The sequence below is a fragment of the Alligator mississippiensis genome, chromosome 4 (assembly GCF_030867095.1).
Source record: "Alligator mississippiensis isolate rAllMis1 chromosome 4, rAllMis1, whole genome shotgun sequence".
Lineage (NCBI taxonomy): Eukaryota > Metazoa > Chordata > Crocodylia > Alligatoridae > Alligator > Alligator mississippiensis.
Window position 1 is genome coordinate 104,110,099 of NC_081827.1, and position 25,224 is coordinate 104,135,322.

Below are 25,224 nucleotides of genomic sequence, written 5' to 3' on the forward strand. Positions count from 1 at the left end.
ATATGAAACTCACTGTGGTAAACTAAAGTCTGTTCCGAATAAAAGCAGTCTCTTGATAGGAGGATATAGCTGTTACTTTAAGAAACTTAAATTTAAAAAATCCATAGTACAGAACTACAAAGCATATCACATGGATTATGAGCATTCAAGTTCAAACTGTTTCAAAGAAGGTGCTGCTCTGTATATAGAACAAGTTTGTTGGAAAGATGAAGGATTAGTAGAGTAGATAAGGTTCCTTAAAATAAAAAGAAATGTTGCTTCTTTTTCAACCTTCTCCCTTTTAGATCTCTTCAGTACACGCATAAACTGCCCCCCCCCCCCCGTTTTTTACGTCATCAAGGTTAATTTTGGTAGGTACATGTAAATATTACAACTTGAGAATCATTTATTATAACATTTGTCAAACAACCAAAGGACATTAGCATTAGTATTAAAAAGTCTACACTTTCTTTAGCCAAGTCCACTGAGTTAAACACTTGGTCCTGGGTCACTGGATTCTGGTGTGCTGACTTCCTAGAGACTAAAACTTGCCAAGCAGAAGTATGCCACAATCTGCTTTTTCTGGGTATTATGTATATCCAAAGGCTTAACAGTGTTTGTACTACCTCAGAGTTTAGGGTACGTACAGCACTGTGAAGCCTGACTTGCCCTCTGCTTCTAAATCTGCCCCAGTGGCCAACAGACAGGATGATTACAAGGCAAGGTACCATTGTCTTTTAAAAGTCTGGCAGCAACACATGTATTTCATTCAAAGAACCGAATCACTTATAAAGCCATAAGATTTGTAATTCAATTAGAAAGCACTTGCTCAAAAAATGCCTGTAAAGTGACTGAAGCTGATCTTGCTTAGATTAAGGGAAGTGTCCAAAAACAACTGGCTTTAGGTCTTACAGTTGTTAGTTTGGTGGTGTATTAACCATTAAAATGAAGGATCATGGGAAAGGTTTATTTTTCTACCATCAAGACTACAGACATGACCAGAGGGAGCAGAAGTTTACAACTTCCACATGTTTTTAAAAGTTAGCTTGTTAGCGAAAGATATCCTTGAAGACACTAAATCCAGAAGCCTCAAGTTCTTTCAACTGTGTCACACATTTGACTTTGGGTAGGTCCCTTCACCTCTATGCACTTCACTTCTGTCTTTTGTGAAGTGCAATAACGTTATTACCACATGTCTAATCCTGCAGAAGCTCATTTTTTTTAGTATTCAACTAACCCCATGCTTGGAGCCAATGCATGGACAGAGCTGCATGAACATCAATGCATCAAGTTCCCCTCCTCAGGAGGGCAACAGGAAAAAAAAAACAAGCCAACCTTTAGAGACAGCTATGGAAGTGCAGAGGTGGCTCTCAATCTTATTTTACTTTGTTGAAGACACAGAGGCAGAACAAATGTAAGTAACGCTTTGTACTGCCTCTCTCCCTCACTTGATCTTTGATCCGGCTGCCAGTCTCTGCTCCACCCGACTGAGCTCTGCCCCTTGCTGGGCTCAGGAAGTGCAGAGCTGAAAGTCCCCCTGCCAATACCAAACCCGGCCGCTGAGGGATCGCACCCGACCCGTCCACGCGCTCAGTCCGTGCAAAGATATCCCCATTTAGACTTGCGGCATCCCCGGCTCCGGCCCCGGCCCATGCGCGACCCCCCCGCCGCCGGGAGGCCGATGGCGGCTCCGGCCCCGAGGAGACCCCGGGCAGGCGCGGACCCGCTCCCGAGCAGCGATTGCTGCACATCTCAGCGCCCACAAGCCGCTTCTGCGGGCGGCCGGCGGGATTTCCCCTCCCCCCCCCACGTGGGTGGATCAGCAGCCGCCGGCCGAGGCAGGGGACGGGCAGGCTCCTGTGCTGTGGGCTGCTGTCACGGCCCGGGGGCTGCCATCCCCCCCTCCCCGCTTTTGGCACAGCGGGCCCTGCAGTGACTCACACACACACACACACACACGTACACGCACACACACATATGCGCGCGCAGTGGGGCGATGTCACCGCCGGTCCCCGGAGCCGCAGGCCGGGAAGGAAGCGTCGCGCGGGGCCCGAGGAGCAGCCATGGGTCAGGGTGCCCCCTCCCCGCCCGCACTCACCGCCACCGGTTGATGCCCACGTTGGAGGACCCCGCGAACCAGGGGTCGAGGATGTAAACGCAGCGCACGGTGTCGGCGCCCTGGATGCACTCACGCAGCGCCGGGTTGTCGTGCAGCCGCAGCCCCTTGCGGAACCAGTGCACCGCGTTCACCCCCATGGCAGGCCCGGGCAGGGATCCCCTCAGACGGGGCCGCGCCTCACGCCGGCAGCGGCAGGCGACAGGGGCCGCATCTCCTCGCAACAGCCCCCGCGCGGGGGTCGCTCGCGCAGAGCCCCGCCCCCTCTTTCAGCAGCACAACGGCCGGTCACGCGCAGGCGGCGGCTGGTGGTGTGCGCGGGACCCTGCAGCTCGCGCCGCTCGCCCTGTACCCGTGCGCCCGATCTGCGCCGGCGGCCAAGCCCCGTCCCCGCTTCCCCATTGGCTGCCGCCGCCCCACGTGACCCCCGGCCATCACGTTTCTCGAGTGTGTTTACTACCCGGAGTGTGGGGGGAGAAGCAAAGAGGAGGAGGGCAGGAGAAGAGGGCGGGCAGCTCGGCGTGGCGCCGAGGGCCGGTAGCCACTGAGACGCGAGCAATGTAGCGAGGCCGTGCCTCGACCGCCCCCGAGGCAAAGCTTCCTGGATGGAAAAAGGAGGGAACGGAGTGAAACAGGGAGGGGGGGGCTTTCGGGCTTGGCCCCGCCCCCTACCAGAAGCCCGGATGAGCACGGGGCTTCGAGGCGTCGGAGCTGCTGCTTGTGCCCATGCGCCAGAGCCGCGGCGCGCCGGCACTTGTGGTTGGTTGAGGGGGTGGAGCGAATGCCATGCGTATCGAAGGGGGGGGGCTTGCACGCATGCGCAGTCTCCCCCTCTTCTGCGGACGTGGCGGGGCGGGTGAGGCCCACGCAAGCGCTTACATAATTGCGCGGCAGGCCCCGCCCCTTTCTCAGCACAGCCCTGCGGCCGCGTGCGACTCCGCGTGCTCGCTCCCCCAATGTGCGGGGGAGAAAAGGTGTGCGGGGGCGTGGCGATGTAACCCGCGAGCTAGACTTCCCCGTCTGCCCCTGCCCCCTTTAATCCGGACCCGGTACATCTGGTGCCGGCTGACCCAGTTCCCGTGCCCTTCACGGGGAGGGCGGGACAGCCGGGAATAACGGGGGAGGGCTAGGGCCGGGTGCTGCTGTGTTCCCACAGCCGGCGCAGGGAGGCAGGAGCGAGTTGGGCTCCGTGGTTGTCAACGTTTTTTCGTTTGCAGAGCCCCTGAGAAACTATAAATGGGGGGCAGCCCCCTTTGGGACTCTGCTGCGGGTGTAGGGGACATAAGTAGATAATTACTGACGCACTTTTAAAAATAATAAGAAAAAGCATACCACGTTGTGAGCTCACCCTTTTGTCCTCGGTTCTAGTGAGATGGTTGAGCTGCTTGGCAAGAAAGCATGTGAAGGTTTGATAGGGGAGGTAGATGGGATCTCTTTCATTAGACTGACTCAATAGTTGCAGGGGGAGGGGAGTTCTTTGCCATCTTTTGGGCACAGACACCCTTCTTCAGGCTTCTGTAGATTTGGGAGACTCTGCTCTCTGTGCTCAGCAAAGGGGGTTTGTGCCCGAAAGTTTGTCAAGAACTTTCTTCCAAATAGTCTACAAAGGATGAAGGACTAGATCCACCACCAAGGAGGAATACTCTGCTCTGGTCCAGACCTGCAGAGAGCAGACCAGCAAAGCCAAGGCTGCATGAAACTCCAGCTATCTACAAGTATCAAGGACAATAAAAAGTCCTTTTTTAGATACGTGGGGAGCTGGAGGAAAAGCAAGGGAACATTGGACCCCTGTTGAACCAGATCAGACAACTGACAACCAGTGCCCAGGAAAAAGCAAACTTGCTAAATGGGTACTTTGCGTCAGTTTTTCACCAGTCCCATGGGACACCCCTGCCCACTGTGAGTCAGGGAAGCCCGGGTGAGGGAGATTCGTTGCCCTCCATCAATGCTGACCTCATGAAGGAACACCTTGAGAGGCCGGACACCTTCACATCAGCTGGCCCTGACAATCTACACCCCAGGATACTCAAGGAGCTGGCGAGTGTCATAGCCCAGCCCCTGGCACGGATCTTCTAGAACTCCTGGCACTCTGGTGAAGTGCCTGAAGATTTGAAGAAGGCCAATGTGCTGCCTATCTTTAAGAAAGGGAGGAAAGTGGATCTGGCAAACTATAGGCCCATCAGCCTGACCTCTACCCTGGGAAAGGTCTTGGAAAAGATTATCAAAGAGGCCATCCTTAACAGACTGGCTGACGGCAACATGATGGCTCAAGGATCTGTCCTAGGGCCTATACTATTTAACGTCTTCATCAATAATGTAGACATTGGTGTCAGAAGTGGACTGGCCAAGTTCGCTGAAGACACCAAACTCTGGGGTAAGGCATCCACACCTGAGGACAGGAGGGTGATCCAAGCAGATCTTGACAGGCTCATGAAAAAGGCAGACAAGAACCTGATGGTGTTCAACACCAAAAAATGCAAGGTTCTCCACCCGGGGGAGGAAAAACCTGCAGCATGCTTATAGGCTCGGCAGTGCTACGCTGGTTAGTGTTACAGATTAAATGGATTTGGGGGTCATCATTGACCACAAGATGAACATGAGCCTTCAGTGTGATGCTGCAGCTAGTAAAGTGAGCAAAATGCTGGCTTGCATCCATAGATGCTTCTCAAGCAAATCCCAGGACATCGTTCTCCCCTTGTTCTTGGCCTTGGTGAGGCCGCAGCAGGAGGACTGTGTCTAGTTTTGGGCTCCACAATTCAAACAGGATGTGGAGAAGCTTGAGAGAGTGCAGAGGAGAGCCACGCGCACAACCAGAAGTCAGGAGAACAGACCTTATGATGAGAGGCTGAGAGCCACAGGGCTCTTCAGGCTGGAAAAGCACAGGCTCAGGGGCAATCTGGTGGCTACCTGTAAGTTTATCATGGGTGCTCATCAGGATCTGGGGAAACGTCTGTTCACCAGAGCGCCAAGGGATGACAAGATGAAATGGTCACAAACTCTGCCGCAAACGATTCAGGCTGGACATAAAGAACTTCTTTACTGTCTGAGTCCCCAAGGTTTGGAATAGACTGCCACCAGAGACAATTCAAGCACCCACTTTGAATGCCTTCAAGACATATTCGGATGCTTATCTTCCTGGGATTCTTTGACCATAGCTGACTTCCTGTCCCTGGGGTAGGGGGCTGGATTCAATGATCCTCTGGAGTCCCTTCCAGCCCAAATGTCTATGAAATCTAAAATATCACACCTACCCAAAGAACCTAATCTGCCTGTGTCCTTAGACCAGGTGTAGGCAATGTTTTTTGGTTGGAGTGCCCAAAAAACCAACAATGCCTACCTTGGAAGGTGCTAGAGTGCCAGCATGACAGAAAAACAAAACAAGGGCAGGGGGTATATGGCAGGATGCCTTGCTCATGCCCCTTGCCTCCCACCTAAACCCCCTGCCCCCCAGCCCTGCTGCCCCTTGCCCCCCACCCAAAGCCCCTGCACCACAGCCCGGGCTCAGTGGCTAGCAGCAGCTACCCAGAACCTGGGCCAGCTGCAAACATCCACTGCCTCTCAGCTCTGGCCCCAGCTGCCTCCCGGCCTCGGGCTCTGGGGAGGCAGCAGATACCCGCGGTGCTCCCCGCTGTGCTGCCCTCCTCGCTGCTTCTGCAGAGCAGCATGTGAAACCCGGCGCGGCAGGACACAGCGGGGTGCACAGCTACCTGCTGCTCTGAACTCCCCACTGCCCTGGTCACACTTCCCCTGCAGGCGGGGGCAGCAGCAAGGGGCACAACCCTGCGTGGTGTCCACGCCGTTCCCATACACACAGGGGAAGTGTGACCCGGGCAGCGCGGAGCTTGCAGCAGCAGGCAACTTCTTTGCGCGGCCCCTCTGTGCGCTGCCGCTCTGGGTCGCTCACGCTGTGCTCCCAGCCCTGCTGCCCTCCCCTGGGCCCTCCGGAGCGCAGCGTGTGCGACCCGGAGTGGCAGCGCAGAGAGGGGCCGCGCAGGGAAGCTGCCTACTGCTGCAAGCTCCACGCTGCCCAGGGCACACTTCGCCTGCGTGCACAGGAGCAGCCTTGCTGCTGCCCCCGCCTGCAGGGAAAGCATGGCCAGGGCAACGGGGAGTCTGGAGTGGCAGGCAGCTTCCTGAGCCCCCGCTGTTCCCTGCCGCGCCGGGCTCCAACGCTGCTCTGCACAAGCAGCGAAGAGGACAGTACAGCGGGGAAGCATCGCCGGTATCTGCTGCCTCCCCAGAGCCCGGAGGCAGCTGGGGCCGAGGCAGAGAGGCAGCAGATGTTTGCAGCTGGCCCAAGGTCTGGGTAGCTGCTGATAGCCACAGAGCCCGGGCTGCTTGCAGCAGGGCTTCCATCGTCCCGGCTAGCTGCTGGGAGCAGCACGGCCTCCGTGGCTATCAGCAGCTACCCAGAGCCTGGGCCGGCAGCAGCTGGGAGACTACAGACAGCTGCTGCCCTCCCGCCCCGGCCCCAGCCTCAGCTGTCTCCCGGCCCGGGGCAGCAGGTGCCGGCACTGCGCCCGTTGGGGCTGCGCCGGGGTCGGGGGCAGGGAGGCGGCAGCAGTTTGTAGCCTCCCAGCTGCAGCCAGCCCAGGGTCTGGGTAGCTGTTGAAAGCCATGGAGCCGGGCTGCTCCCAGCAGGGCTTGCAGCCTTCCAGCTGGGAGCACCCCGGGCTCCAGGCTGGCAGCAGCTACCCAGAGCTGGGGCGGCTGTAGCAGGGAGGCTGCAAACAGCTGCTGCCTCCCTGGCCCCAAAGCGTCCCAAGGAAAATGTCCTCACGTGCTATGCTCGGCACACGTAGCGGGGGTTGCAGACCCCTGCCTTAGACCAACACCCCTGGTAGGATAAGTGACCATTTCAGTCCTAGGTTGCTTTCGACACCCAATTTGTTTCAGGATTTCCTTACTGGTGGTGAACCGCATCAACACTTTAATGGCCTTATCTGTCAGATCAGGGTACCCCTTGTTTATTTTCAATCAGAACCAGGTTTATTTTCAACCAGAACCAAGGTGCTGTCTCAATTCAAGTTTCAGTCCCCCCCCCCTCACAGGAAATCTGGAGTAATTACTAGTCCTTTTACAGGCAGGACCTAGAGTTGCTGTCTGTTACCAAGAGGTTACATAATCCACCCATTCTCATTGCCCATTTCAGGAAACTACTGGCAAAACTGAGATTGGAGTGGCAGCAAGTGTTCTTTGATTTTCACACCACCGTTCAGTGTCAATTCGTTTTCAGCCAAAAAGCTGTCAAGGGCTTCAAAATCGTCAAAGTTGTTTTCTCTTACTCGAAAGACCCAGAGTTGAAGCTTCTTGAGCATGCAAGTTTTCACAAACCTAAATTAGCTTCATCAGATGCTGTGAAAGGATGTGCACAAAGCAGAGGATAAGGAGACAGAAATCAGAATACATAAGACAAGGGGTAGGGGAGTGAGAGTCATCCCAGGCAGCATCTACCAATGCACCTGGCATGTGCCCCCTTGGTTACACACCTGAAGCTTAATTGGCATAGGTACTCTTTCCCCGCCTTCATGCTTAAGACACCCATGACTGGTTTTGATGATGTTCACATTCCTTATTTCTGTAACATTCGTGGGGTATCAGAGTCCTTTGAAACCGCGTTCACATATTGCAAATGAACATAAACCCAGGCCTAGGATGCTTCTCTTCACCTCCTCAGGCTTCATTTTTATGGTAAGAGGTAGAACAAAATCAAAGAGATCTGAAATAGAACCTTGGTGCCACAAAAGGTGTGAGGATGAAAAGAATCTGTGAATTGAAATAGGTCACATTGCAAGAAGTACCCTGTACAAGCTGTGCTTAATCACAGTGCTTAATGCACTTGAGTATTACTTATTATATTGACTCAGCTATCATTGCAAAACAGGAAGTTCTTTTTGAAGGTAACAAGTTAAAAGTGCCTACCTTTTATTAAAACTAGAATTACAGGCAAAACTTGTAAAAAAAAAAAAAAAAAGCTTTGGGTATTCTGCAATGTTCTCTAAGGGGATGTTTAATGTGTTGGGGGGTTTTTTAGGGTGTAATTACAGGAGACAGACTTTGAACAGCATTTGAGAACTATGCATCTGAGAAACAAGTTGCTTGATGAATTTCAAACACAAATAAGGGATTGGATAATATACAAAAAAGATATACTGAAATTGTGTATTCACCCTGTATACAAAAACAAGATGGAAGTCAGTCAAGACTGATAAAAAGAGGTATTTCATTTGCTGCAAATTATTCACTATAGCAGAGCTCTACAGGATAACTGAACCAAGAGCTGCAAAATGGGTTAGACGTTTATATGGATACAAAAATATGCAGAATTTATACCAAATAAAGTGAAAATCACAGGTTTTAAAAAGGATATAAACCCTTGTGCTTGAGGACTAAGCCAATTTATTACCATTGGGGATTGAAAGGAAACTTCTGTTGGGGTCAGATTATACCTTAACTGACAACTGCAGGCTTTCTTGCATCCTCTTGCATTTTTGTCCATGACAAAAATATTGGACTAGATAGCAAACTGATCTGATCCAGTGTGGTACTTCATATTCTAAGAGCTGCAGTTTATGTAGTTTTGAAAGCCTGAAGAAGTGTGTTTGTTTCCAACAGCTTGTAAAGAACAATTTTTCCAACTATTTAATTGGTCTAATAAAAGATAGCACATTTACCTAAAGAACCTTGTCTGCCTATGTCCGGAGACAAACACAGCTATAACTAACCCCATCTTCTTTTATGCATTTAAAACGTTTCTATGGGTTTTGTTCCTTTCCTTAAGCAAAAGTGGACAACAACAGGAAGTATATGCATATTACAAATAGAAATAATTAGGCAAGAATATCCTGCCTTTGCTTGTTTCCTAAAAAGAAATTAACTCACACCTTACATTTCCTGTCTCCTTTTTAAAAATTGTTTTAAAAGCTGATAATTATACTTATTTTCTATATTGAATGTTTGTTTTTCTTTAAGTAAAAAGCATGCGCATGCACAGAAAGGCCATGTGTACATGAGATGCTACTGGGCCGTGGTTACTGCACATTTTTTAGTACACTGCACATTTATTAGTACTTATATAAGCAAATACTAATAAATGTGCAGCAACCCAACTTACTGTGCAATAGTATGAGTGAATGCCTTTTTTATGACACTACTGTGCAGTAGCCTAATACTATTGCACAGTCAGCGCCTTGTGTAAACATGCTCACAGAGTGCCTGGCTGCAGTTTAGGAGTGGATGCAAACTGAGGCTAAATCCAGACAAAACAATAGTGGTTGGCAAACTCCATGACTTGAGAGCAATAGGAGCATTCATCACTAATGAGATTCAGCCTCCCTCTGTCACTCAGATTAACAACCTATGGCTCCTGGACCTTCAGGTTGCAGCAATGGCTAGAAGCACGTCTCACCAACTACATGTGGTGACAAGACTTTTTCATTTTTGGATCTAGCCGTCATCCATGCCTTTGTAGCCTCAAGGCTAGACTACTGCAATGTACTCTAGATGAGGCTGTTGTCAATGATCATCTGGAAGCTGAAGCTTGTGCAGAATGCAGCAACCAGCCTTCTGATGGAGGTGGGCCACCACAGGCCCATTGCTCCAGTACTCCAGAGTCTGCACTGGCTTCCAGTAGTTTTCTGGACACAGTTTTAAGCAGTGGCATTGACCTATAAGTAAGGACCTACCTAAATCATGTAAGAAGTGTGCTGTGCAGCCACTCCTTTACTCTTGTTCTTTTTGCCACATACCCCCCTGCCTCTGGTTGGTGGAGGGGCCCTGGCAGCCCCACTGCTTACTGCTGATCAGCCAGAAGGCAAAAGCAGCAGTATATTTAAAACCATGGTTTTTGTCTCCCAGCCAATCAGCAGCAAGCAACAGTGCCACTGGTGCCCCTCCACCAATCAGCGGTGGGGGGAGGTGGGGGAGGTCCAGCAAAAGAGCAAGATTAAAGGAGCCGCTGTGCAGCACACTTCTGCTGCAATTTGGATAGGTCCCTACCTGGCATATCATTTGGGAAGTTTTTTTCTATAGGTTATTGCTAACTGCATTGATAAATTATTTTGTTTTTTAGTGTAAACTACCCTTGAGCCTTTTTTGGGACAGGCAGCATGAAACACAGATATTTCATGTAATGAAATATTATTAACAAGCAAGCCACAGGACCTAGCCATAATTAAAGCCCTTTAATACTTGGGACTATACAAGTTATTTCTGACTCTCAGTGCCTAAGCAGTGGTTGTGGGTCCAGGTCTCTTCTCAATTAAGTCTATGAAAGTTTTGCTCTAGATTTTAATAAGAGCACAAATGGTTCTAAGACTTTCAAGAGCTAGCTCCAAATATCTTAGTCCCTTAGAAGAGCTGTTACAGTCTGTGTGTACTACTTTTGCTGCAGTACAAACTGATGTATTTGGGCCATTATGAGTCAGACATCAGTTCTTTGGTTAACACAAAGTAATCAATTTGTTCTTTTTTTAAAGAGATATAGAACACTGCAGGGAAGTTGGAAATAAGGTGGCAACCTACATTTCAAGGAAATGAAGTACAACCATACCAAAATAAATCTCACTTAGGTACTTGAATGATCCCACTTGTCACCCTGGATATTGTATTGGAGCCAATGGAAGAATACAGCTTATTTTGGAGGAAAGCAATACAGCTTATTCTGAAGACAAGTGCAAAATACAAAAGCCTCTTTATATTCCTGTAAGATTGATACTGAAAACATTTATCTGATCAAATGCTTCACAATACCTCTTTACTGTATGTATATAAGTTACTGGACATTTACCACTAAATAGAGGATGCTCCAAAATACAGGATAAGTGGTCATTGTTATTGGGAATGTTGAGTTGAATTTTAAATAACTTTCTTATGCAAGTTCATATTTTCATAACCAAATTACAACACTAAAGACTATAGGCTATCTACCTGTGTAGTACCCAGTGGCAGCAACTGCATATTTAAATGTGCTCAAATGCCACTCAATTCTGTCTTTCTAAATTCCAGACAGTTTTTTTTAGTTTAAAAAAGTAGATGTAGTGTAGAAATCATATTAGATTAAATGTCAGGCCTCAATAGATGAGATATACTTCATATTGATTTAGTAAAAATATAGAACTAAGGATGTGGTACAAAGAAACCCTACAAAATGCTTTTCCATTGTAAATGTTTTATGAAGACTTTTTTTTTCTCTTCACTTCAGTCTGACACGGGTTGTACACACCTTGATTCCAATAAAAATCAGTGGAGGCTAAATTGCTTGGCATATTTTGGAAGTGTATTCCAACTGACAGAAAGAGCCCGCCATCTCACTGTATCTAAACTTCTAACACCTCTAAGAAGAGGGCAGAGGGAGCGTGGCAGCAATTAGTCTTCAAGTTGTCAGTCATATCCATAGATCCCAACAGCTCCTCACTCCTCAAATTTATTGTTGGATTATAGAGACCAGAGAGCAGGGTCTGAGAAGAAATACAGGTATTGTGAAAGTGTGAGCAACAAAAGAAAAAAAATGACAGCTTACAGTCTTTTATTAAAAAAAGAAAAAAGAGGGTTTTCTAGAACTTTGTTCCCCTGCCCTACTGTTGGCAAGCATGCCATTCATAATCAGGATTGTGGTTAAATGCTATTGAAACATCAGTCATTTTTCCATGCTAGAACATAAGTGTGGAAGTCAAACAGACACTGTGGAACACTTATTTTTCTGTAAGAGCTCTTAATTTCACACAAGCCACAGAAAGGTTTATGTCTGAATGGCCACAGGGCGTGTTCCCAAAGAAATAGCTATTTTCAACAGTGCGATCATGACAGGCAAAGCCACTTGGCAAAGAAAGATTGGTACCATAGGCCTAGAAAAAATAAGTTGTTCTACTAAAAGATGGTTTATACCATAGATTAGCTATGAAGTAGAGGAAGCTACCCTGTCACAGCAATGACAACACGCTGTTAAGCCAACAACTGTTTATTTGAACTTGATCCCTTCACCAGGGAATGAGAACAATGACAACGCGGGTTAAAACATACTGGGCACGTCTACACAAGATGCTATGGTGACGTAGCAAAGCGCTACGGTGACCTAGCATCAGTGGTCACAAACTGTGATGCTGCAGCTATGTCGCCGTAGTAACTTGCTCCCTCAGTATAGCATGTTGCTACAGCAACATAGCGGCAACCCCCCCCCCCACCAATCGCAGTTCCCTGTGTTGTTGGCATGGCACACTACGGGCTGTTACTGTGCCGTCATTTAGGACTTCCAAAAGGAAGTCCTAAATGACGGCACAGTAACAAAGGCACTGTAGAGACAGGTGTACTCCAGGACTTTATGAGTGTTATTACTCAAAGTCTGTTCCCCAATAGTGGGTACAGGAGATACTTGGATGCTGGAAGGTTGGCCAAGATCTAACCAAAGCTGGCAGATATAATTGTTGTTATACTCTTCTTTCAGGATAATGTAATCAAGGTACTTAGAAGATCCAGAGGGCTGAAATAATAGGAGTCACCACTTAAAGCCCAGACACATGGCATGGCTTGAACATAAGCTGAGCCATGTGGCCCAGGGGGTTCTCTGGAGAGTGATAGATAGCAAACCAGGCTAGGGCATTGATCGGTGGAGCTCTGTCCCTCTATATACAGAGAGAGAGAGAAGAAAAAGACATAAAGAAGAAGTAAAGAAGCCTCAAACAAGGCCAGACAGACCTGTAGCAAAACCCCGAGGAAAAAAAAAATAAAGAGGCCAAGAGTGCACTGCTGGGGGGAAAGTACTGCTTGAAAGAAACTTGGACCCATCCACCACACAATTGGGATTTCTGCTGTGTTTAGGCACCAGACCTTTCAATCTTGTTTATTAGCAAATAATGTGCATCACATATTATCAACTCCAGCATCAATTTCTCCACCTAAGGGAAACAACCTAAATCTGGCTAATGGATTGGATCAAAAAGAGTCAGTGTAGTAGATGCCTGGTCTGAGAAGGGATGATTGATGAGGTTTTTTGTTCTTGTTCTCATGATGGATAGGAGCTTTGAGATTGAACAATGTGACACCTTTGGGTCTTTTGACCAGAGAAAAAAACATTAGGGTTGGGAAGGGGGAAGGGAGGAAATAACGGCTTTTATAGTCTTTTATAGGGCCAGGGATTGTAGACAGCGAGCCATATTCAGCAGCAGACAGGTTGGATATATTAATGGGAAGTTATTCTTATTTGTGAAACTTCCTTGAATAGCCTTATTTTTAAATGTTTATTGAATAACCACACTATTATAATCTTTTGAAGTAATGGATATTGCTTGATTTATAACTTTAATTTCATCTTAATGGGTTTAATAAGATTCTCAGCCAAACAGCCCTCAGTGACTTAACTTTGAATATTTCCTATTCCTAGCAGTAGGAAAGATTATTTTATTAGGCGGGTGAAATATGAACCTAAGCGATTCTTCATCAGCCAAAAATACCATCTTCTGTCCTCCTTAATTGGAGTGAAGATAATAAATCAGCACATAAATGTTAGCCTACGAAAGTCATATCTAATGCTGCAGAGTGACTCTCCCTTTACTGCAAGATCCAGTAAATTAAAGCATAGGGACTTAGCAGCTGTCTTACTACCAACTGTGAGCTATATAGAGCCAGAGTCTCTTTCCTTGCACCTACTGATGGCAATCAGGACTAATTTCAAAATCAATGGAGTTACATCAATGTAAAATAGAGATGATGCAGAGTCTGGCCCAGGTCTGCACTGCCCCAGGTGTAGCACCGACCACACTCCTCAAACCTCCTCCCGTGCACAGGTCACATCTTGGAGGCCTCCTTGGGGGACAGCCCCTCTGGGTGCTCTACAGCCTGGGTCAAGGAGCTGGTGGCAACATTGCTGGGACACTGGGTGAGGCTGAGGTCACAGGGGCCTGGATCAGCCTCAGTTGATCTCTCCCCAAGTAACCAGACCTGCTCCCTTGATCTGGCTCTGGAGGGTCCTGCACCCACCAAGTATTAGTGCCAGGTTTATTTCCTCCTCCACTGTGCCCCACTTCTAGGAGCACCCTCTCCCTGCTGTCAGCTCCCTGGTCCATCAACCGCTGGCCTCGCAGCAAACACCACCTCACCCCCCATGCAAAAGGCACCTTGGTGCCCCCCTGCCTTTCTATTAGAAATGGATTTTTTATCAGAAATTGTACTTCTATTAGACAATTCTATTAGAATCTAATGGCCACCGGCCACATGGGTAAGTGTAAAACCACCTCTTGCCCTCAGCGGCCCCACCTGCACGGCCAAGGGGCCACGAGCCTTTCCTCGCTGGCAGCGGACACATCGGGCGCTTGCCCCGCGCCAGCCCAGCACGAGCTCCCCCGCCCCCGGACATAGTTCGTTCCACTCCCCGTTTCTTTCACTTGGTACGGCCCGCGCTAGCGGCAGCTGACCACTCGGGCGCCCCGAGTCCGGTATAGACAACACTCCCCCGCCCCCCAGTCCCGCGAGAGTTCGAGCTTGTAGGTCAGGCGCGGGCAGGGGGCGAGGGTGAGCGTGCGTCACCACTGCGGGAGGGCGGAGTCGGTCATTCTCTGCATTACGTCACGACGTTCCAGCGCAGAGGAGTTAGGGAACAGCCAAGTCGTGAGGGGGTGGACTGTACCATTCCGCTCACCAGAGTGGGGGGGAGATGCAGACAGACGGGTAACCTACTGCAGCAGGGTGCCGTATCCCTGCCTGCTGCCCTCAGGGGCGCTGTTGAGCCCTTGTTTGTACTGAGCAGAGGGCTGCCCGGGTGTGGAGGGACCAGGGCACTAAGCCCTTCATGCACCAGCTGCACTGGGCAAGGGGCCACTTGGGGGTGCGCACCAGGATTTTGGCCCCCTGGACAGCTGCCCCTATGGGCACACCAGTCCTGGCTGATTCTGCTGTGAGGCGGGAGGGATACGCCTTGGGCGTCCCCTTGGTTTTTTCTATGCATTAAATAGGCTGCCAGGTCCTTGGTCCTGCCCTCAAGGACCTCCGGGTTGTAGGAGCATGCAGGTGCACCAGCCTTCGCCTTTTAGGGCCCTGCCACACGTTCACATGAAGGCTCAACACTTCGCCAGCAGGTGAGACACAACTCTTCTCAGCCTTGAATGGCTCGGGGTAGATAGAGGGTGGAGGCTTGTCCCCTTTGCGCGGTGGGCAGGCTGATCCCTGCCAGAGTCTACAAACGCCTCCAAATGCCAGGCTCTCAGCTATACACTTGATGGTAATGGGAAATTAATCTCAGGCTTTCCAGCTACCTTTTTGCTAAGGGCAAGCAAGACTTGGGGGCATCTAACTGCAAGGCCTCCTTGCCCATAGGATGCCTGCCACGGATTTGGGAGTATCTGAAGCCCTAGGCTGAAGTGTCTGGGAGGCAGGATACTTCCTGGTGGTAGCACCACGCCGACTTGAACGACTAAGCTCTGCTCAGTCAATCGGATTCGGAGCTGAGTTGGCCCAGGAAATGAAGTTCCAAAAAAAAAAAAAAAATGCTGGATAGAAACCAGCTACAGAGTTGTTGTACATCTTTCAGCACTAACTTGGTAGTGGGTTGGCTCTTTTTATAGCTGAATAGTCATTTTTATGATGTGATAATTATTTCACACATGTGGCTGGACAGGATTCACCAGTTAATTATGCGATAAGTATTTGGGTGTAGGTTGTAGCAGTGTTGGTCTAAGGACACAGGCAGACAAGGTTCTTCGGGTGAATCTGATATCTTTTATTAGACCAACTTAAATAGTTGGAAAAAATTATCTTAGCAAGCTTTTGGGTTTAAAAAATCCTTCAGCCTGATGAAGGGTTTTTAAACCTGAAAGCTTGCTAAGAAAATGTTTTCCAACTATTTAAGTTGGTCTAATAAAAGAGATCAGGTTCACCCGAAAAACCTTGTTTGCCTGTGATGATTACTGTGCACGTGTGACCAGTCTTACTTTACACTTGTGGCCTGACTCAGTTTATTGCACAACTGACCATTTAATGGCATAATGTGCGTATCGTGTAGCAGGGGCCTTACTAACGTGTCCTGCACCTTTGTTTTTATTTTTAGGTTGGGATGTTTAGTTTGTGACAGACGGGAGGCAGAACAACAGAAGCTAAGTTAGGTAAGTAAACTCTGCTTTAGTACAAAGGGAGAGGTGTGTTTAAGTCTGCTGTAGAACACAGGAAGGAGGCCCGTGTAGCAGAGTTAATCAGTCTTTTCACAGGTTAGCCCTAGGTAAATATTACTTTTTCCTAGGCCCATTGTATTACCTATACATATTAAAAAGGTATAAATTGTGTTTACGCATATATCATTCTAAGAGCAGTACCATTTGCATAGCATCATATAAGAATAGGACTAGAATGGACCCCCCAGTGATCATCTAATTCAGCCTTTTGCTCAAGGCATTTATCTGTGACAGTCATATTTGTCTAACCTGCACTTTAAATACCCATAGGCCAACCCACTGTGGCAGAAACAAAGAAGAAAAAGAGGGGGGGGGTGTTGGAAATCAAAAGGCCAGTGCTCCAGACAGTAAATTAATGGTTCTCAACCTTTGATTCAAGACATCTCGTTAGATTCAAGCCCCTACTCCATAACTTTTGTGAATTGAATGGCACCCTATTAAAAAATAAATAAAATGATTATAGCACTTACCTGCTTGCAGAGGGACCAGGCAGGGAGAGCCTAAGCCTATCCTTATCAGCTTATGTCCTCACACTTTCTGCAACACCCTTCAAAGGTTCTTATAAACCCTGGTTGAGAATCGCTGCACTAAGTCAACAGAACTTCAGTTGGTACAGCTAGATCCAAATGAATGTGTAGTCTACTGCCTTAGCCACTCAGTCATAACTACTGAAAAGAGTTAGTAAGTTTTTGCCCACTTTATAACCAGGGACCTTTCACATGGTAGGCAAACTTAACAATCACTACATAAACCTCCTAATTTACGTATACATCAGCCTGTAGGCCTCATAATGCCTATGTATTCACTTAAAAGTACTCTGGTTACAGTCTTTTATAGGCATACATTTGGCAATATTAAAAATATTGCAGTGTGGTATGCTGTAGAAGATGTTAGACTTGGAATTTTGAATATAAAAAGAAATAAAATATATAAAACAAAAATATACATCTTGATACACTCCTTGAAAGTCATCATGCACTGTCACAGGCCAAATGAATTCATTGTCAGACATGTTCCCGATAGTGAACTGGACCGTTTTCTAATAAATATTAAGAAAAGAAGATACAGTAAGAAGGAACAACAGTCCAGCATCAGTTTTATAAAAGCACCAGAACTTTGTGGAAAACTCTGATTATAGGCTATTCTGTATTATTTTTCAAAGACTTAATTATTTTGGGGGAAAGAAAGGAAGCAGGGGAGAATCACACAGTGTAATATTGCCATCTACAGGCTTTGTAATGCAACTTTTTTCATATCATATTGTGGCTTTTAAACACTCATTTTAGTGGGACACCACCAGCATTGTCTATTCATTTAGAAAGAAAAAAAATGTTAAAATTCGTTTTTATATTGCAAATGCCCCCAAGTACCCAAACCAAAATTTATGGTTGAACAAGTCACATTTTTCTACTTTTTAAAATACGTTTCTCTCTTCTGGTTTTCCATAAAAGACCATCAGTAACAAGAAAAAACTGACTATGCACAGGCTATCAACAGGACAATTAAGTTAGTGGTCCCTTACATAGAAAGTCCTGCTTCTATAAAAAAATGCTTATGGACCAACTCTTACCAGATCAGAGTTCAACCAGGCCACAGGTCAGTCCTTGGAATTTTGCCTAAAATGTATTACTGGGCAAATATTCAAGACTAAGGTACTTTGAAGTGAATTCATTACTAAAATAGGTCCTAGTTTAATGTCCTTCCACAACTGGTTTAAGCTGAAACTAAAAGCTGAGGTCACTTTACTAGTACATATTTTTCACAGGCCTCATGACAGTCACCTCCAAGCAGCTTTAGTAGTACTTGATTTCACAGCAGCTGCCGTCTAAGGCTGTCGAGCAGCTTTACACACTTTAATGAATTAAACTGATTTCTAGATGTGGTTGTTTACTTGCTATGATGAGGTTGTTAAGCTCCGTAGGAATATGCATAGTATGTATGGAGTTAAACAATGTAACTCTTTACAGTGTCAGGACCTTAGGTCTATATCCTCATAAAACAATTCCTGTATCTTGAGAGAGAGAAAACAAAGCTCTGGAAAATTAAGCAGCTTTCCTGAGATTATACAGCCAGACTTTGACAAACCTAGAAACTGACTCAAATAGCCTGATGCCTTGTTCTGTGCTACACATGCTAGACAGTGCTTCCTAAGATTTGGGGGCAACTGAAATCAGATGACAAATCCAAGATTATGAGTTTAGCAAATTAATACAGTAGTTGGACTGTGAAGTAGAAAGCTAAAAGAACATTAAAAAAAAAAAAAGAAAATTACTAGAAGAATTGCTGTATAGAAGTATCTTCTTGTACGGAGTAAATTTACACGAAGTATATTATTTGTTAACTGATTAAAAATTCTGCTTAATCTAGCAGAAAGAGACGTAATAAGACCCAATATTTGGAAGATGAAACTAAACAAAGAATAAGGAGCAAGTTTTTAAACAGAAAATTTAGTCATTGGAATAAATAGAAATTTGATAGAGAATCTACCATGTGAAATTTCAGGTATAGAGCAGCTGTTTCCTAAAAAGGCACACTATAGTTCAAACATAAATTAAGGACTTGTCACAGGTATTAGGAGGAGAGCATCTGTGCTATGCAAGACACCAGACAAGGTGAGCATAATGATCTTTTCTGTATTTAATATCTTTAAAAAAAATAAATAAATCAGGATTTCCTGCCCTCTTCTCCCTGATATTTACAAGGCTTTTTTTAGTAAGTGAGAAACTGAAGTGGGAACAGTGAAAGCAGCTGTGCACAAAGTGGTCACATCCACAAACTGAAGAAGTGATTCTGCTTTTCTACTTACTTTCAGTTACAGTATCTTAGGCGTATCACTTGCAACAATAGCTGACTCAATTTTCAAGCACAGTTTTCAAGTTTGCTCTGTCCCAGGTTTTTCCCTTAGCTTGTAAAGGGTTGTGATAAAAAGCTGCAAATTAAGACAGTTAGAATATGCTGGATGGTGTCCTTTTAGCTCAGATCAAGTACAGATCTCTGGTTTCTCCTCTTTCACCTCAGAACATATTTGTATTTAAAAACCAGTTAAATATGAATGGTAATGCTAATTATCCAAAGCCATATTTTGATTGTTTGGTTGGGTTTGTCACACACAGCTCTGTTCCAGTACCACATGATGCACAGCTAGAACTCATTGATTTACGCAAAGAAATGTCTGCCCCCATTATGTACTGTTGGTAAGGCAGAAGTTAATTAGAGAGAAAGATAAGGCACCTCTGGGGGTGGGAGGTGAAGAAAAGTCCTTATTTAAACAAGGAGTGAAGGCTTAAAACAAGTCACAGCTTAATTACTTCCTCTCCCAAAATGCCAAGCTGCTGATTTGACTACCTTTAACCCATTTGGCTAGTGTAAAAACAAGCTGTGTAATAGTTCGTGCCTTTTTTTCTTCTTATTATATTAAAGGAGTGAGTTCAAACCGGTAGTTAGGATATAAGCTGCTGTTGAAAGAGCAGCAGGGTTTCTGAGAGGCAGGAAGGGACAGGTGGGAATTCAAATAATCCCTGACAACTTCAAAAAAGTACAAGGGTAAAAAGTTAAACAAATACATTAAAAAATCACAGAGGAAAAAGTATTGAAATGTTATCCCTCCTGTTTCATCCTCTTAGTGAGAACTATTTTAAAGAAAGGAGCTATATTATGAGATGCTTCTGATTCTGCATTTCTTATATGCATCTTGGAGCACACCAAAGACTGTCACAAATCCCCTACTGATACCCAACCTGCTGGGGTCCATTCATGTATTAACTACCTGACAGCTGCTACACATACTGCTCCATGTTCCAGGTATATCACTTTTGCAAGTCATTGTTTCAGTGAAGGATTAATCAGGAAATTGCCATTTCAGAAACTGTCTCAAATCTGTTTCACTTCATCTTGGAAGCTGAATTTTCTGCTAAGTGAAAGGATTTCTGTTGGGAATAATCAATTCTTCCAGATTTAAATATGAAAGTTTTTGACAATACCAATCTTCCACTCCCTCCCCCTCTCCCTCCCCCCCCCCAACTAACATGATCTAATTTCTGTTTTCTTACAGTGATTTTTGCTTAGAGTGCAGTGCCCCAAAATGCTGAGAGGAATTCCTCAGGGTGCCAAAGACTTATTTACACTTTTGCTGGCTAGATCTCAGCACTGCAGCCCACGACTGACACGCTCGTTCCTGTGGAATAAAGAATGGCATAGATGCTTTTTACCACATTTCAGTTATACAGCTGATATAAGATCAAAAGAAGAAAACAAGAAAACTGTGGAGAATTTGAATAGCTTATCAGTTGATATCAAGAAGATTCGCAGGCTAAAAGAATGGGTCCTTTTTCAGGATGTAACGTATGTTAAAGAAATTGCTGGTATTTTACAAGAAATGGGCGCTGATGATGCTACCATTGCCAATGTTTTGGAACGGTGTCCTGAGGCAATTCTCCGTAGGCCAGTAGAGGTAAATTCACAAAGAGATCTGTGGCATTCAATATGGCAAAATGAAAAGCAGCTGGTAAAATTAATAGAACAATTTCCAGAATCTTTTTTTACTGTTCAACACCATGCGAACCAGAAAGCTAACGTTCAGTTCTTTCAAGAGTTGGGACTCAAGAAAAATATAATTGGCAGACTCTTGACAAGTGCACCCTCTATTTTTCATAGGCCTGTTGAGAAAAACAAGCATATGATAGAGACGTTACAAAGAAGTTATCTACATTTAGGCGGTTCTGATGCCAACCTGAAGGTCTGGCTACTGAAATTATTAAGCCAAAATCCATTTGTTTTGTTAAATAACTCCGCAGCTGTCCAAGAGAACCTGGAATTTCTCCAGAAGAAAGATTTCACGGACACTGAAGTTTTACAACTGCTGTCTAAGCTTAAAGGGTTTATATTTCACCTTACCCCTAACACAATGCAGAAGAGCATTTCTTTCTCCAAAAATGTTTTTAAATGTAGTGATCGAGAACTAAAACAGCTTGTGTTAAAATGCCCTGCCATTCTCTCTTATTCTGTTCCAGTTTTAGAAGAAAGACTTGAGGGATTGTTGAAGGAAGGAATTTCTGTAAATCAAATTAGAGACACACCAGCAGTGCTAGAGCTGACAACACAAATTGTTCAATACAGAATTAAAAAACTTGCTGCTTTACAATATGATATCAGAAATGGAAATCTAGAACACTTGAATGGTACCAAGAAAGATTTTGAAGTTACTTACAGTAAGATACAACTGAAGAGAGAGAGACCAATGTTTAATCCTGTTGCTCCTTTAAATGTTGAAGAGTAATTCATGAGTGTCTTCTTTTCAGTTATGCAAAAGAAAATAATCTGGAAAGAGAGATCTTGATCCTTCCTTAAAAACCAAAAAGCCAAATAACTGTATCCAACTTTAATTCGGTGACATGAAGACGTACAGGAGGTGGCTTTGATTCACAGCTCAGTACTAGTTTTCAAACCACCGGGTAAAAACTGACCATATTGAATATTAGCTTACTACCCTATACATATTAAAGACCAGCTTTTTAGTATTTGTCCTAAGCATAGCCCATTTTTTAAAATTTCCTGTACCTAACTGGAGATCAGTTTTCCTAGGTTTTTTTGTATTGGCCTTGCACTATCCAGTCTATGACATGCTGAAAGCAGTTACACAAACCACTAGAGCAGTGATTATCAACTAGGCTGCCATGGCACCCTGGGGTGCCTTGAGATCCTATCAAGAGTGTCACAGGGCTCTACGCAATGTTAGGCTTACAAACATGATTTACAAGATAAACTCAGAAGTTTCAAATAGAAATCCAGAGTGGTGGTCTTTCTGGGATCTTTCCAACAGAAAAAAACTGCTCTGTTTTTTCGGTAGCAGAAAAAGCGTGTGAAAAATAAGAGCTGGCATTTTCCAAGGGGTGCCTTGAACCTAAAAAGGTTGAGAACCATTGCACTAGAGGATGGCAGTGGCCTGCATTTTCAATACTATTTGTCAGTCAACTAGTAAATAAAAGGCTTTGAGAAAAGTCAAGTAACTACCACTGCATTAAAGGAGCCACTAGACCCCGTGTGCAAACTGAAGTTGGTAGACTGCCAGAGTAACGGGTACATAGCTAGAGGGGACACTAAGAGGAAGGGCAAAGACGATACAGATACTTTTACAATGGGTACTCATTTGACTTGATTAGGTATTTAATATTGTGATAAGAAACAGCAAGTGCTACTAGAGCAGTGATCTGCAACTGTTTTAGATTCAAGGCACCCCTTGGAAAGTGTCAGTTCTTAGCTTTCACTCAGTTAACTACAGAAAAACAGTACAACAATTCTTGTATTGCAAAATGCTCAGAAAGACCACAAGAGGTCAGAGTATTTTTTGATACTATGGATTCCTATTTGAAATCTCTGGTTTATCTTGCGACTCGTGTAGGTATTTGCACACTTAACAGTGCTAAAATTGTGTGGCACCCCACAACACCCTTTAAAGAATGTTACAGCATTTCATGGTGCTCACAGCATCCTTCTTGAGGATCACTTGACTAGGGGGTCTCAAGATTCTGGGACTTCCAGCTTGCTAGAGATCTCTTTCTCTGTCCCTTTCTCCATGCCCCTTGGCTCCTTTCAAATTCTCTCCTTTCCCTGGTTGAGTTGGAAGGAGAACAGTATTACAAAGGGAATCGGCTGAGACAAAGACTTCTGTCTTCCAAAGAACAAAAAAACAAAACAAAACGAAGCCCAAGAAGGAGAACCTGGCCTTGAATTTTTCTTCATCAGAGTTACTGCAGCATGTGTAAACAAGTTAAAACTAAAACAAGATCTGTTAGGCTAGGTACAGACATTTACACTTTTATTGGTATAAGTGATCAGAAACCGGTCTATACATGTAACAGAACAGAAGTTCAGCATATATAGACTGGTTTAAAAATGGTGGAACCCAGTTTAAGATTTGCCCTTCCCCAGCCCCCACTTCCCACCAAAGGGTGAATGTGTGTTCTGTTCAGGGCTGATCTAAGCTATGCCACTTACAGAAAACTGTTTAATTTGATTCCACCTCAGGCTTTTCCCCTGTCTGTACCTAGCCTTACAAACAATTATCACAGCTATTTTCTAAATATATGGACAAATTGGTACATTATGTACTACATTCACATAAACTGTTGACAAATATTGGCCTTTTAATAGCAACCACTAGGGAGAGTTGTTGAGGGATGTTTTCCTTTACAAGCTATAAAAGCAGTGATGTACAACACAACCAACCAAACTATTAAAGGTTTTCTGAGATTACAGTTGTCGGTGGTTTGTTTTATAAAAGCATTCAACAAGTGAACGGTCTATATGTATTCTTCTGCACCAGGAGGACCTTTTGAAAGGTTTACTATGGCTGAGAACCTTAGTATTGGATTAGTTACTAACACTAAAATCCTTCTTTTTTCAGGAACACTTTTGCATATGTGCTTCCTTTCATAAAATGTTTAAGCATGAACGTGTGTCCCTGGCAGCTGGGGGGGCATGGCGGCAGCAGGAGCGCGACAGCGGGAAGCTCCTGCAGACACCCCCAGTGGTGTCGGGGGCGGGGAGGTGGGGTGGCAAGCGGCAACCACCCGCAGATGCCGCTGGCAGTGTCAACAGCAGGTGAGGGAGGGGGGTGGCGAGTGGCAACCGGCCACAGGCACCACTGACTGTACACCCCTTATGCAGCACCAGCATGTTTAAGTCCTTTTTTACAGTCTGATTAAATTGCCAGAAATTAATTGGTGTTCTGATTTAGTCTCATCTCCCAGAACTCATGGGGGAAGGGGGAATTCCTCTGCTACAGAATGCAAAAGCGCTTTTTCCCTAGACACAAGGAGACATTTCAGATATGCACAGGAACAGCTATCATTTGTAATACAATGGGTAATGTTATATCAGGAACAGACAGGTTGTTAAAGTCATAAAGTAAAAGGGGACCTAGAGGCAGAGGAGGAAGGGACTCTCTTGCTGGAAGTTAAATCAAGCTGTAGTTATTTCCTATTCATGTACTAATGTAAGAGCAGCAGCCTGCTAACTTGAGCCAAGACAAGGTTTATTCAGTTAGCTTGAAATGACTTCATGTAACTCAGTAAGACTAGAGTCCTTTACTGTTCAAAAATTTGACAGTGCCGCCAGAAATTTTACATTCAAGGGTTTTTTTTCTTTGAGTAGTTTGAAGAAATTTGGGTTTAAGGTATTTATAATATATCTGAGAATTTTCTTCCCATTGCCTTTTCCATGATTTGCATGAGTACGCATAGCATGCAATTAGCCGTTCAGCATGAAAACAGCCTGTTGCAAATTCAGACTGACACACAAATGCTTCTGCATCAACATTTTTACAGTGTTTTACTTTTGAAAGTCAGCCTGATACCTGCCTCTTAGCAAGGACCAGCCACCATCATGTTGGCTTAAAAGTTTTGTTTAAAAAGGATCTTTAATGTGGAATCTCAATGCTAGATCCAAAGTATAACATAACTTTCCCGATTTTCCGGCACAATTCAAACATAAAGATTATAGTAAAATATTTTCATAAAGACTCCATATAGTGAGCCAATAATATTACTTTTTTTTACTTAATGTCAGTGATAGATTGGATCACACATTTGCTACTGTTACAACTATGACTGCAAAAGAGTGACAACTTTTACTATCTATTAGATAGGGGTCTAAAAAGACCTACCCCCTTTAGACGTGTTTGTTTCTACAGCGTGGTCTATATGGATACATATGCACTTTAGCTTTCACTGTTACAGGACCTTCATCAGAAAAAAAGGCTGTCCAGAAAGATACCCGACTTTCCTTCTTTCCTAAAGCCAATAATATTGCTATCATGATCCTGAAGACAAATCAGAGGAGATCCAGTCAGGGAAACAAAAAGACTGCTATCAGACTGTAAAGTTACCCAGGGTGATCAAATGGAGACTTGCCTTGAAAGTACTCGCTTTAGGAGTTTATTTGGATGTTTCACACAGAGCTATATTTTGTTTGTGT

The 25,224-nt window shown here is 45.2% G+C and overlaps 2 protein-coding genes across 3 annotated transcripts in view; one reads left to right on the plus strand and one right to left on the minus strand.

Moving 5' to 3' along the window:
- CRY1 (cryptochrome circadian regulator 1) overlaps positions 1 to 2,480 on the minus strand; it is a 64,749-nt gene extending 62,269 nt beyond the window's left edge. Inside the window, exon 1 of one of the 2 annotated variants that reach the window (XM_019489586.2) lies at positions 2,078 to 2,480. In XM_019489586.2, coding sequence (XP_019345131.1) covers positions 2,078 to 2,235 — 158 coding nt within the window. In that variant the 5' untranslated portion in view covers positions 2,236 to 2,480. The remainder of the gene's footprint in view (positions 1 to 2,077) is intronic. The other variant, XM_019489585.2, reaches the window with a different exon arrangement.
- A 12,147-nt stretch (positions 2,481 to 14,627) lies between these two features.
- Positions 14,628 to 23,504, plus strand: MTERF2 (mitochondrial transcription termination factor 2). The gene is made up of 3 exons (XM_014607001.3): positions 14,628 to 15,162; positions 16,131 to 16,185; positions 20,303 to 23,504. Exon 3 carries the CDS (start codon positions 20,333 to 20,335, stop codon positions 21,524 to 21,526), a length of 1,194 nt encoding a protein of 397 aa, XP_014462487.1. The 5' UTR covers positions 14,628 to 15,162; positions 16,131 to 16,185; positions 20,303 to 20,332; the 3' UTR covers positions 21,527 to 23,504.
- The last annotated feature ends 1,720 nt before the right edge of the window (positions 23,505 to 25,224 follow it).